The sequence below is a fragment of the Solea solea genome, chromosome 12, assembly GCF_958295425.1.
Source record: "Solea solea chromosome 12, fSolSol10.1, whole genome shotgun sequence".
NCBI classification, from domain to species: domain Eukaryota; kingdom Metazoa; phylum Chordata; class Actinopteri; order Pleuronectiformes; family Soleidae; genus Solea; species Solea solea.
In genome coordinates, this window is record NC_081145.1 from 20,315,759 (window position 1) to 20,330,290 (window position 14,532).

The following is a 14,532-nucleotide window of genomic DNA, read 5'->3' on the forward strand; positions in this document are numbered from 1 at the left end:
CAAGACACTTAATATGAGATAAAAAAGAAACACAATTATAGTGACAAACTCAATACTGAGAAGTTCAATGTTTCTAATTTCAAAATTGCATAGCTGCGTCATAAATGCACTTTACACAGATCCTTATTACTACAGAAATTATTCTTAACTTTACATGGTATATGCAGCACAAACTATTTAAATCTTTGACGGGAAAGTTTACCTGGGTGGATGAAATCGTGAGTGTCCTGTTGGATGAAGCTGTGCAGGCTTAAAGAGAAAGTAATTGATGCTCAGACCTTTTATCTACAGCCTACTTCCCTGTCGCAGCTGGGTTGTAACAGTGTTGTTAACTGTGAACTTTGGGGCCTTATAAACAATCAATAATAATGTATTTATCAAGAACTATACAGTACATTTTACTAATTGTAGAATAATGTAATAAAATAAAATAAAATAAAATAAAATAAAATATAACATAATATAATATAATAAAATGGTCTTATCACATAAATGTCACAATTGTTCCAGACTGAAAACTCCTTTCTTAAGGATTCTCTGAAATACTAATGCTGACAATACATGGGGGAATTTACTTTTCATATTCCACTCTCGGTACAGTCCAAAAGTAATTAAATGATTCTACCAGTTCAACAGGTTGACCCTTTATCATTATGATTTCAGGTGTGCAGGCATGCCTTCTTAAAACATATCTGCTCATCATATCCCTGAAACTCACTAACAATCGCGAGTTGGAAGTCATTCAATCGAGCAAGTCAAGTCGAGTCCCTGCTTTAAATCAAGCAAGTTACAAGTCGAGTTGTGTGAATATAGTAGATGAAGATGATTTCCTAAATCATCCACATTTAAATAAGTTTAAAAAAAGACAGTTATTCTAAATTGCTAGTTTCATTTGTAACAGAAACACTGCATTTACTCCTACACTGTAAGGACTGCTTCACGGTCCCATACAACCGAAAACACCCCCAGGATGTACATATAAGGAGTTGTGTATTATTCCAACAGCAATTTACCAAGGGTGCACCTGTGGCACAGATCCATGCCACATGAGTACTAAGGGTTAAGAAATCAGAACTAATCAAATCATGAACTGACTCCAGTAAACTAGGAAAATGTAAAAAGGTGCTTTCCACATCACTCATATACTGTATACCTGTTAGCTGCTCAATTGGCCTGAGAAAAATACCACAAACCGTTCACATTATCATCTAATAGCATTGTTTTATTACACTGTGAAAGAGCACAAATGCGACACAGAAGGAAAAAAGCCCACCAGACTGAACCTTTCAGTATCACTCCTGGATCCGGGTTCACCATGTTTTCTTAACTGACATCCGATGGACAAAAACGAGTCTGTCAGCAGCGCGGCTTCTCTTCCTCTGCTGTCTTGCTGACAAAGAGCCTTTTGAGGAAGACTAGCTGTAGATACCCGGAAGTGACGATGAGGAGGCTGAGGGCAGTTGACCACCAGGTGATGTACTGCGAGTTGGACAGCAGCAGGAAGTGGTCGCCACTCTTACGCATGCGTCCGAAGCTGTAGTAGCGGAACATGTGGAAGACTTGGTTCTCCACTCTGTGAGTCGCATCCTGCAACCATACAACGGGCAGATGTCATAACTGGTTCAGAACTGTCCTATCTAAACCTATAAATTGATACAACTGATAGATATCTGCTCCTGGTCTCTCTCTTCTGTCTCTACCCTGCCTCCGTCTTTCCCTTTCTGTCCCCCATTTTTCCATTCACCCCAACCGGTCGAGGCAGATGCTGCACATCTTTGGTTCTGCCAGAGAATTGTTGGGTTTCTCTTCTCTCTATAATATTGTAAAGGTATCTTCCTTACTATGTACAGTGCCTTAAGATAATTTCACAAATAAAATTGAATTAATTTGAGTAGATGCAAATTAAAAGAAACAAAACGACTATTGCTAGATATCACTTTACTACATTCACGACTGTTAGTCTATTACTGTCACCATAGCTTTGACTTGGGATCTGTCCTGAGTGATCCAATAACAGGCAGATCATACTAAGTAGAGGCCCAGTACGTCCTGAATGCATCCTTGATGCATGGGTCCATATTTCTGAGCTGCACTGACTCAAGATGTCCTCAGGACAGATTAGAGACCACTTCCTTAGCTGACGACGTCAGTTTCTTTTCTCTGTGTTTAGACTAATCCGCAGCGGACACATCTGCATAGTTGGACTCACTGAAAACATAATTTTGTTCTTGCAAGTATTCATGACATCAGTATGTATTTGAATAAAGAGTGGAGACGACAGATCCAGTCATATGTGGTGACAGGAGACACATCCAGGTTGCATTTAAATACCAGGTCTAAACAGTCATGTTTAACACTGCCTGCGTGTGTGTGTCAAATCACATCTTATCAACTGTACAGATCAGTCGTTACCGCTATGATGGTCAGTGTGTTGTTCAGGTCCTTGCTGACTTCCTCCTTCTTCTTCTTTTCTTCTTCTTTGCTCTTGGCGGGGTCCTGCTGGCCCTCGTAGAAAACACCAAAGCTGAGGAAGATCTGCATGTTCCCAAATCGGTTGTGGAAGTTGCTGAAACACATTTGATAGAAACCTGGAAGGACACACAAGTGACAGAATACCGTCAATACACACAGTACACACAGCATTGTTGTGTAGTCATTGGAGTTTCGCACTTTGTTGTGCGAAACAAGTGGGAGGGGGAGTGTGCTAACAGAAAGAAGACGACATTCACAGTGTTTGCCTGTTGTGTGAACCAGATCTCTACAGCAACAAATGTGTTAAACATTAAAGAGTAAAGTCACTAATTTGTAGGATTAACATCAGTTCAGGGTGTAACATTGGCCCTAACTGAATTAACTACCCACATGTATTTTTGTTGAAGTGTATAATCACTTTAAATATAAATCATGTAGGCTTTTGTTGCCCTAGAGTGAACCTTTTATGTTCTCTAGGCAAGGGCCTTGCTTTATGGAGACTGCCATCTTGCACTCCCCCAGGGAAGCATATTGAAAAAATTGAACGGTTGGGGACGGATATTTTGGTACTATTCCAACTGGATAAATATGTACTGTACCGAGCCGTTCCATTCAGTGGAAACACGGCTTTAGATGACTTTAATTCTTACGTGCTGGGCCTTTACCTTTATTAGGCAGATAATTCATAAAAGTAGACACACCATGCTCAACTATGTCTTTGTGCTGCAGCAGGGTAAAGTTTTAAATGTGTCAAAAGTATAAGTATAGTAAGTAAAATTTGACAAAACCTATTCACAAAAAGAAAGGAAAGATCAAGTATACTGTTTAAAGTTCCCTTTTCTTCTTCATTTAAGTTTGATTTGTCTTTCTGTGTTGCAATGACTGAGAACAAAACACACACACCTGTTTCCTCAGCCTTAAAGTTGATCCCGCCCTTTGCCTCATCAACAGACGACACCACCAAACCTCCTGGAGCGTTGACCATGACAGACAAGTGGGAGTCATGGCCGACTCCAGTCACCCACTGGACCTACAAACAGCAAACCAAAAAAAAGCCATCGAGTCAACCATGGGTCACAAAAATTACATTTCCATCAAACTAAACTAAACTAACTGCATTGTTGTAGAGCATTTTACAGAAATCTGCTGCTTTAACACTGTAACAAACATGTGTTTTAATGGATTTTACAGTGTTATGAGGACATCCAATGTGTTTTATTGCAAGTCAAAAGCATCACCAGTGCATCATGTTGATATGCACATCTGTAGACATGCAAATAATCTGATTACCAAACGTAATCTTTTGGGGGACATGGAGAAAATTAAACACACAGCAAGAGCAGAGCGGTAAAGAATTACACACATTTCTGTTTTCTGTAGACTTTGCAGAAGGGACCACAAGGTTTTATGACATGGCTTTTTTTTCTTACCACAAAGTTCAGGTAGAAGTGCTCTCCACGATGAGCAAAGTGCCAGAAACACTCCAACCCACCAGCAGGAAGCACCACAGAGAAGTCATACTGATCTGAGCCCCAGAACAGCTCCTGGTCCGTTATGTTGGGGTGGGGGCTCGTCATGGGCCCACCATGAACCGGAGCCCAGAGGGAAGCAAGAAAAAGAACCAAGCAAGAAATCCTCCAGAACATGTCTAAAAACTGGACACTTCTTCTCTCATATGGGTAGAGTGTGCATGTGGCAGCAAGGGGAGATTAGAAATGATTAACTGCCACCAAATCTCAACTCTGTCAGTGGGAAAACGGAGCTGCCTTCACAGGTGTAGCCAGTGCTGATAAAGAGAAATAGCTGTGTTCATGCAACAGAAAGAGAATAAGAGTCTGGCCACAAAAGTTAAAGCTGTGCGAGATTTTCATATGTACTGCAGATTTTTAAAACTGGCATTCAAACCTTCCTTTTATGTGTCAGTTTATTAGGTACACCAAGACCACTACTTCCCAAAGTGTGGCGCCTTGACGGTATTGCAGGTGGCACTCAGACAGGGATATAAAAAATTCTTCCCTTTACCAAATGAATTTCTTAATTCTGGGGCGCAAAATATCTAAATGATAAGATACAAAAATAAGTCTGATAAAAATATGATGACTCACTAGAAATAATGTGTGTTGTGTTCTCCGTTTTTGGACAAAATTGTATGAATTATTTACTTCAACTGGGACAACAAAATGTTAATTTGAGTGTTTTAATCTGGGAGGGAGCTTTGTTAAATGTAATCAGCAGCTTTGGAACACGTGTCTTCCATTACATGGGGGGGAAAAAAAAAGTGAATTCCATTTACAAGTCTAAAGAAGTGACATCACTTCTTTAGACTTAGACTAAAAACACGGATGCAAGCATCTCGGGCTAATCATTGTAAGAAATACCAGTCAATATTATAACAACGCTCAGTTACAGTTAGATTCTGTGGCACTGTGAAGTCAGGGATCATCAGGGATCTGACAAACCTGGAGCTAGTCTGCAGGTCCACACTTTTACTGACAGAGCTGGGGAGTGATTGGGGGTCATATGATGACATCATAACAAACACATCTTAGATAAAAGCATTTATGTTACGTCCCACCGCCAAGATAAAAGGAATGTGATGATATCATGACATTCTATTCTGCATACCTGCATAGGTCACATTCCAAGTAGGAGGACAGCGATGGACGTGGATGATCAGATCAAATGGAGGCAGTCATGCAACGTTAAAGATGCTAACTGCCATAACACCCATGAAAAAGAAGAGGAAAAAGTTCTTTCAGGTAACAACAGCAGAAGTGGGAACACTGGCACAGCCGTTTAGCTTCTTTGACCTATCAAATCACATGAAATTTGATGTAGGGCCCCAAATCACAGCGTTCATTATCTCAAGGCAAGACCTTTAAATAATCTATCTATTCTAGATTTTACTGGGAGCCAGTGGAGAACAGCGAACACTGAAGGACTCTTTTAGTTAGGACATTTTAGTTTAAAAATGTTGGATCTACTGGAGGTTTTTTACAGACTTATCCTGACAATAAACAATTTTATAGACCAATCGAGATAAAACACAAACATGAACTAGTTCTTCAGCATCCTATAGGGACAGAATGTCTCTAATTAGGGACTCCCTGAATACCAAGTGATGCAAATTGATTTTTATCTGCCATTAGGGGGCTTGAACATACATGAAAATTCATGAAGCTTTGCCCAAAATTCATTCAAGCACAATGAGTGCCCACTAAAGTCAGTCTCTGTAACCTGTTAGTCCTGAAGTTACCATCTGGCTATACAAAAAGTCCTTTGGAGCCAGATTTCAAATTCAACAGGAAGTCATTCATTTAGAATTTTGTAATCATTTTTGGCAATTTGGCAAAGGCTCCGTAAGAAATTTCGTAATCAGTAGCCACAACAACCCGGATCGAAGGCAACCAACCGAGTTAGCGACGGCTGCCATTCACCAAGAAGCATGGGAGCCCTAGTGCCATGTCAGTGCCATGTCAGTGCCATGTCAGTGCCATGTCAATCTTTAGTTTTCATTATGTTGTGCAGGTGGAAGAAGGCTGTTCTAGACATTTGTTGTATGTATGAATGAATCGTATTACATGTCCTGGTCAGAAAAAACTCCAAGGTTCCTTACAGTGGAACAGGAGGCTAAGGTAATAATTTCTTTTTAAAAAAGTAGCTATTTGGTCAGATTTTTAGGGATTAGTGCATTTATCTTGTTTTTGTCCGAGTTTAGTTCGGTGTGTTTAATCTATTTAATCTGGTTTTATTCACTCTGCAGTGTAAGGACACCCAGTGACCATGACACAAAAATTCATATCTACGTCCTCAAGATGTGGCGGCCCTGGCAAACACCAGCGCCACATGGCGGCCCCCACCGACGAGTTCATCCAAATCATTACAAGAACCTGCAAGGACACAATCATTCACAACCTCAGGATCCCCAAGGGTCCTATGCCCCCCACACAGGTCCCCACTTCGACAGTGGAAATAAAAAAACAGTCGTCCACATCGGTGACTACACGGCGTGGCCCCGATATCCGCCAGCTACGCAAACAGCCCACCACCACTAAAGTGGACATGAAACAAGCAAGGCGTGGCCCTGATATCCGCCAGCTACGCAAACAGCCCGCCACCTCCAAAGTGGACATGAAAAAAGCGGGTGGCCCTGATTCCCACCAGTGCCGCAAACAATCCCCCAACAAGGACTTTATTCAAATAATCTGCAGAACCAATAAAGACACGATAATTCACAATCTCAGGATCCCCAAGGGTCCCCCCCCTTCTGAGATTCTTCCTACTCGAGAGGATCTACTTAATGCTGAAGAAGAAAAAAAGTTGCACAAACTTGATAGAGAACTGACCTGTGAACAGAGATGTCTTGATGGTGAGAAAAAGGCAGAGGAAATTCGACAGACCTTGCTGGAGCATGCCCACTTCTTGAGGATGGAACAAGAGTATGAAATCAGAAACTTCAACAGCAATATTATGGGAGCTAAGTGCCTCGCCCACAACGAGGCCAAGGTCAAGGAGAACAAAGTGCTCCGAGAAAAACTTTTGAAGGAGGAGAGGGATTTGATTGCACTGGACCATTTGACACACAAAAAGTTCTGGGATGCCATTGACGAGAGGCAGAGGCGTCAAAAACAATTTCGCATAGAGTCACGGAAGTGCATCGGTCAGCAGATCCAGGAAAATGTGGAGCGGCGGAAACGCCACGCCGACATGATCAAGATGGAGGGACAGCGGACTCGAGACGACCTCGAGAGGAAGCGACAGCAAGTGCTCACGGACAAGAGGAGGAAACGGGACGAGGACCGGCGAAAGCACGGCGAAATTCTACGAGTCAATGAGATCATAATGAACAAGGAAAAGAGGCAGAGGGAGGACGAGCGGGCGGAAAATGTCAAATATATGGAGCAACTGATGCAAATGGAGTTTACAAAAAAGAACGAAGAGGAGCAGAAAATCATGAAAAAGGCAAACGACCGAATTTACATTGAGAGTTGCAACCAGCATTTAAGGGAACGTCAGTGTATAGCAAAAGACCAGAAGGAAGAGGAGAAGATGAAAACATATTGGGTGCTCAACCAACAGCTAGAGAAAGATAAGCAAATACAAGAGCACAAACAGAAGAAGATTGAAGCTCTCAAGGCTGCAGGGTTCCTTGATGTATACTGCAGTGGCTTGAAAAGAAAGGCTATGGCCGATGCCCGGGCCCAGGCCCCAGCCCAGGCGAGGAATTTGAACGTCGTGAAAAAACTACCCATTTCCAAAACAAGTAAAATTAAAATATCTGAGAAAGCTTGGTCGTACATGTAGCAGGACGTTGTTCAAAGGAGTTGACAACTTGACTTGGATATTTGACTTCTTATCAGAGAAGCCCCCCCACAGTTGTGACTGACAGCTGGGAAAACCCCCTTTTGTGGGTTATATTACCTGCCTTTACAGTCGTTTGTCACTGCAACTCTTACTTGGAAAAAGTACGATTTTAGCATATTTTTTTCTTGTAATTTATCAGTAATAAGTAATGTCAGGGGTCGCCAACCACTGCCTATTAGAAGAATCACAGAGACATTCTGTGAATACATTCACAATATACTGACACATGTTGTGTATTAGTTGTTGAGTATATCATTTGCAATAAAAAAGATACAATAATGTTCCGTGTTAAGTCACAGTGTCTGAAGCTCGTGATCAGTGCCATTTGAAAGACGTTTCAAGACAAGTTAAAAGTTACAGAACTTGCTGCCCATTGTAACAGAGAATTTAGAGCGCTCTTTAATAAGAATGAAGGGGAAACGGTTTGGTTTGGTGCGAGTGCTGCATTTTACATCACGACTGATGGAGGAAAGACGGAAGCGTAACAGCAACGATAGTAAAGTGTGACAGCAGCAGCAAACTTGAGGTTCAGGAATCCATCCAGCTTCTCTGAAACATGGATGAGGAGATAGTGAGACATGGAAACTCATTTTCAAAAGAGATTCTTCTCAAAGAGATGTGCCCCGGACATTTGAATTCTTTAAATGCTTAGGACGGGGGCATCAATCGTTTTCTTTTGCATCTCCTTCAGCAATGGATACACTGGACCATGCTCTATGAAAGGAAAGGAGATGAAGCCGGTTGAGGTAGACTGATTGTTCAACACAATTTTAATAATCAGAATGGGTCAAATACTATTAAATGAATTTGCATAATTGTGGTGTTTAGATATACACATGTGCCTGTTTTCTGACAAGACTGAAGCAGCTTTTTAAATAATACATCAGTTGCATTTCTACTCGTATCGCTTTACTTTTCTTATCCAAACAATGTCAAAGTCGGCACTGTACACACTGGTGCGGCCAAGTTTGCAATCCATTCGACAAACATGTGACTGCCATACGGATGAATAGAATATCTGTTAGTGCTACACTGGGAAAACAATCTGTTTTACTTAATTAATGAGATCATTTTTAAAGAAATATTTTTTTTAAGTCAGCACTGCACAGTGCACACTGGTGGACCTTGTACAGTAAGTCACCTGATGAGTCTGAAGACTCTGGCTGCACCTTCACTGCTAACACACCCTTTTTTGGGGAGTTAATGTACATGTGACGCCTGTAGGTGGCGCGCTGATCGTCATCAATATAATGCCACAACTTCCAGGTTAGATATCCTGATTGTCCATGTCAAAAACATCACCAGCACAAAAAATATATTGTTAAAAACAAAGTGCACGCCACTATTCATTCATATTGAGACCCCTGCTCCAACTGGAGGGAAAAGTCAAAAGACGAGGGACAAACATGATTGTTGAAGGGTTCAGTGAGGCTTTGGTTTCTGGCCACTGGATGGACAAAGGTGGGGCTGGCCTCTCTCCACAGCTGTCTGTCTTTGGAAGGACAGACAGCAACCTCTTCCTCTAGAGCATAAAAGTACAAATGGGGTTGATAAACCAAATAAATCATGAAAGAGGACATACTGTACCTGTGCCTGGGTTGGTGAACAAGTTAGGTGTAAGTGTGTATTTAATCCAGGATCGATGCGAGCCATATAGCCAGAAAACATGGCTGACCAGGTCGAGGGAAAGAGTGGGAGAGATACAAAATGCACATCCTCAGCTGCTTGAGATCATTGGTGGCTGTTTAAAGGTCCAAGCAGAGCAGCACATATTTACTGTGAGTGCACACAGAACAGACACATTTTTAGGTATCATAGGACAAGGAAGGTCTAATTTCCTAGTTTGACAGTGTGGGTGTCCTTAAAATCACAATGACACAGTTGATCTGCAGGACCATTACCTGGACCATTACCTGGACCATTACCTGGACCAGGCCGAGTGCTAGAATCCTCTCTGCCTCCACTGCCTACGTCGCTTCTGCCACTAAACATGGAAAAAATGTCAGTGTTTTCAGTTAATCATCACAGGCATTGATGCACGTACTCCGACACATTTTGAAGTTTCTCCAGTAAAAAAAAAAAAAAAATTAAAGCCCCAAAGATTAAATATACTTAGCCAAAATCATAGGTTTATTATTAGTTATTTTGGAGTGAATTAAATAAGGCACATTCACGTCATCTTAACACATTCAAACCTGAAAAAAAGCGGAAACTGATTAGGACTTGACGGACATGTGCTGTTGTTTTTGTTCATGAGGTGTCAAGTTCAGGTTCATTTAAAGCAGTGAACTTCTTTTTCTTCAGAAACGGTCTGCAGTCAAACACATACAGTAAGACGTGGCAATAATGTGTGAACAGTAAAAACACCAGCAGTGTTCTTGCTTGTTAAATGTCAAATGGTATAGCAACATACTTTTGATCTGAAGCCTTCGTGGGGCTTTGTACGTATAAACCAAACTACGATTGGCTCGGTGTCATTTCTAATAAAATAAAAGTGACTAAAGGCTGACGGAAAGCCCACGATATTCCATTAATGGGTTGAATACATGCAGAAACAGTAATGTCATTCTTGAACCTCTCCTCTATAAAATTCATTCTAACATTCAGGAGAAGTCAACCCTCTCTGAACACATGACACACATAAATAACATTGAAGTATTCAAATAAAAAGTATGTAGAATAGTATGTTTCTAAAGTGGGAGACAAATTAATTAATATTTGAACTCTTATCTAAATCTAACATGTAGCATTCAAGTAAAAAAAAGAAAACAAGTCCAGTGCTCAGATCAGCAATACAGCAAAATAAACAACAACATTCAAAACTAAAATAACATAAAAGTCCATCCCTTTTTCTTTTAGTTTAAGCCGAGTGAAAAACAAAGTGCATCACACTGAGTGGGAGAAGGAAGAGGAGGAGATACAGGAGCTGTGAACACAAAGCCCTATTTTACAAAGCACAGGTGCTTCAGTTGGGATTGTGTTCATGTCGCTGCTATACTCAGTATGAAATGTTCTTCAGCAGAATCTACTACATGAATATGACAAGACAATTATTGTTCGACAAAATGAACAGGTGGAGGTGTTGAGCAAACACGGGCACATTTAAGAAGAAAGTCTTTGATTTGATATGAAGGGCCAGAAGTTTTCAAAGCCGTTTCTCTTGTGGCTGAATGATTAAAAATGTTATTTTATAGGGAATAAACTGAGAGGTGGGAAATGAGAAGAATAGTGGCAAAGAATAGTGACTTCCATTTTTTTTTCTTGGCATTTGCAGTATGTTAGGTCTATATATATATGTCTATATATATATATATATATATAAATCATCGACTCCATGGCTGACTGATGCCAACATGATGATAGGGAGGAAATCTAAGGATGTGTACAACACACTTTTTGCATTTTGTGGTGACTTTTTAAAGAGCCAGTAATCCCAAATTGCAAAAATATTGCAAATTCAACTTTCCTCTCCACAAACTGTGTTGTGATATTCCTCCAACTATTATCACAATGCATAAAAATCAAGTTTAATGTGTGAAATGCACATTGCTGATTTATTACAGTATTACTTTGTACTAGTAAAATAGCACCCACACCTGTTATCTGTGTTTCTTATCCACACACTGTGACCTCAGTAAGTCACCTACTAAGTTTGAAGCCTGTCAAGTGAACTGTTGGACAGTTATGTGAATAAGAGACGGACAGGCGGAAGGACAGGCACACAGACAAAACAGATCTTTCTTCAGTTAATAGAGAGAGATATATACACAGCATGACTACGTGGCGGAACACGTGGCTAACACACAAGAATGTTGTTGGGGTTCAGGTCTTTTTTGTGGAGTTTGCATATTCTCCCTGTGTGTGTGTGTGTGTGTGTGTGTGTGTGTGTGTTCTCTCTGGGTTCTTCAGTTTTCTCCTACAGTACAAAAACATGCAGAGGTTCTACATTGACTGTGGCTGTGAATGTGAGCGTGAATGGTTGTGCATCTCCCGCCTTTCTCCCTATGTCAGCTGGGATTGGCTCCAGTGACCCCTCATGTGGGGGATAAAGCGGTAATGAGTAGTATTTAGAACTGTGTGTGCAGTGTTGCTGTGTCTAACCCTAACTGGACTTTGTGAATCTACATTTCCACACCATCACAGCACTGTGTTATGTCATTACAGTGCTGTTTTTGGCCTGAAGGAATGAGACCGATAATGGCACTACAAGGTGTTGTTGGAAATTAAAACTCATTGAGTGGCTGCAGAAATCTGACGGACCTAAAACCGATGCTGAATGACCAAATACTACAGGTACAGTTTTTTGGTGAGACGAGTGAACTGGCCCTTTACACTCTTGTAATTTTTTTGTTGCTTGTGCAAAGTAAAACCGGTGAAGTCTTTCTGACCAGCAGCTAGTTCAGTCCATGTAACTGTTGGATGGGGGACTGGAGGTCAGTGGGGGGGGGGGGGGGGGCGAGTGGCATTGGAGTTCCCATCTTTGCTCTCCGACTGTGACGGCTCGGCATCGACACAGGGTGGCGTCAGGTCGTCGGACGCCTCTGCTAATGTTCCGTTTACAGGCCGCAGGATCTGGCGGTCGGTGTGAGAAGACTCGTCCGACGTGTTTGAAACAGAGAGGCTGGGTAAAAGGTGCGTAGGAGGGGCTTCGAACAAATTGTCAGGGAGTGACAATGCATTAAACGGCGGGGATGGTGAGGTCTCACTACCGGTGCTACAGGTAGACACATCGGTGGAGTGTGCGTCGTGTGCATCGTGTGCATCTGTGGACGTCTGAACGTCCGCTGACAGAGAGTCAGCAGCGGTGTTGATGGCAGGTGAGTCATCGGTCTGACCACTTTCTTTTTCAGTGCATTCACTTGTGTTATAAACTGACGGAGACTCCAGCCGCTCCGACGTGTGTCCGCCGGAGTCCAACGTGTGACAGCGTCCGAGGGGCCGCTCTCCCCGCCGGAGCCCGGACTTGATCGCCGCCGAGGGGCTGCTGACCTCTACCGTCTCCCCTCGCCTCAACCTCCTCCTGTCTGGATTCATCTGTGGAGAAGTCAAGTACTTTTATATCATTCATATAAATGCTTTAGTGCAACATTATACAGTGTTTAACAAATGTTTCTGTAATGATTTATACACAAGTATATTAACCAAAATGATATTTCTAATGCTAAAATAGAATTGTTATCCATGAATTTTACAGAAAAAAAAAACTAGTAAAGCACTTTTACTAGTAAAGCACTTTATTATTTCTTGATAAAGATGTCAAATTATAGTTATTTACTTGCGTTCCTGAACAGAAAAATTTGTTTTAGTGGTTAAATGTTATGCTTGATTAATTACTCACCTCTCAGAGAAGACCAATAAAATGTTTTAAAACAGGTTTTTGAAAGATTTTTTAAATATTGAATGCTTCTCAGTCTATTACATTAGACTAATACATAAGCACTGTGTAGGAAAAATACTGAGGTTGAGTGTTGGCCACAGGTGATTATGTTCACAGTTAAAAAAAGCATACATAGCATTACATTTCAAATAATTACACACAGAGGTTTGCACAGGTGTTGTTCTAAGGACACTAAGCATTAACCATAACAAGTTAATGACTAACCCCATCCTTAAAACTCACAATTCTAATTTTAGCCTAAACTATTACTTCTACGTGGCATTTGTCTTATCTGTTAACAGGATTACATAAAAGAAAAACTGTTTTCCATAAAACTTGCCAGGTGTAAACCAAGGAAGAACCCATAGCTGCTGAGGTGGATACAGGAATTTGTTGCTTTCGTTGTGTACATCGACATCTTTATGAATTTCGAATGAAATGTTTAATTATGACAAACACACCAAGCTGTCAGTGAAATACTTTAATCCGAATATGTTTTCTGAGGTGATGTATGGAAAAATGATCTGCATAAACAGATGTTAACATCAGGTCTGAACAGTACAGGTGGTATAAGAGAGTGTGTTGGATTTTGTACCTGGTTCAGGGTTGGTGAAAACCTGGGAGGAGGACTGGAGGAGCCTTTCTTCATCTGCTGAATCCTAAATTAAACACATTAACTCAATCACATGAACAATAAAAAACCAGCCCGGAAATCTACACCGCTCCACATTACCAAGCAGTCTACCTGCTCATGGACTGAGCCAGTTTCTGTCTCCGGCTGTTGGGGGGATCCTGCAGCCTCAGCCGCTGCACAAATGAATGAGCTGCAGTGACGATGACAGAGAGAGAGAAAAAATTATCCAGATTCAAACAAGAGTGCTTGATTTTGGACAATGAGAGCTTGAAAGAAAAAAAAACAACTAACAAATATCTTGATATTTATTTATATTACCAAGAGCTCCTTTGGGGACAGAGAGGAGTTTGATTGGTTCAGCGTCAGGAGAGAGTCCAGAGGCTTTCTGCAGGGCTCTCAGGATCTCAGTGTTCTGCAGAAGAAAGGAACAGTTAAAGCCCGTGGCCAAGTGGAAAGGGAACTTGGCTTGTAACCGGAGGGTCGCTGGTTCAAATCCCCACCCGGCCAAAAAAAAAGGGCTGGGGTACCCCTGAGCAAGGTACCCAACCCCCAATGCTCCCCGGGCGCTACTCAGTGTAGCGCCCGGCAGCCCACTGCTCCTAATTCTAGGATGGGTCAAATGCAGAGAAATACTTTCCCTAAAGGGATTAATTCAATTCTAATTCTTATTGTTTTTAATTCTGAC

General features: G+C 41.4%; 2 protein-coding genes across 3 annotated transcripts in view; both read right to left on the reverse strand.

The window, feature by feature from the left end:
* Positions 1-1,225: 1,225 nt before the first annotated feature.
* tmed6 (transmembrane p24 trafficking protein 6) lies at positions 1,226-4,437 on the reverse strand. The gene is made up of 4 exons (XM_058646122.1): positions 3,903-4,437; positions 3,376-3,502; positions 2,413-2,588; positions 1,226-1,587 (listed from the first exon to the last, which is right to left on the reverse strand). The coding sequence occupies exons 1-4, from the start codon at positions 4,116-4,118 to the stop codon at positions 1,357-1,359; spliced, it is 750 nt and encodes a 249-aa protein (XP_058502105.1). The 5' UTR covers positions 4,119-4,437; the 3' UTR covers positions 1,226-1,356.
* Positions 4,438-9,943: 5,506 nt separating this feature from the next.
* The window catches only part of ankrd27 (ankyrin repeat domain 27 (VPS9 domain)), a 28,786-nt gene continuing 24,197 nt past the window's right edge, over positions 9,944-14,532 (reverse strand). Inside the window, exons 25-28 of one of the 2 annotated variants that reach the window (XM_058645140.1) lie at positions 14,166-14,259; positions 13,959-14,037; positions 13,809-13,872; positions 9,944-12,870 (exon numbers count right to left, since the gene is read on the reverse strand). In XM_058645140.1, the coding sequence (XP_058501123.1) occupies positions 12,271-12,870; positions 13,809-13,872; positions 13,959-14,037; positions 14,166-14,259 (837 nt within the window). In that variant the 3' untranslated portion in view covers positions 9,944-12,270. Of the gene's footprint in view, positions 12,871-13,808; positions 13,873-13,946; positions 14,038-14,165; positions 14,260-14,532 lie in introns of those variants that run through there. The other variant, XM_058645141.1, reaches the window with a different exon arrangement.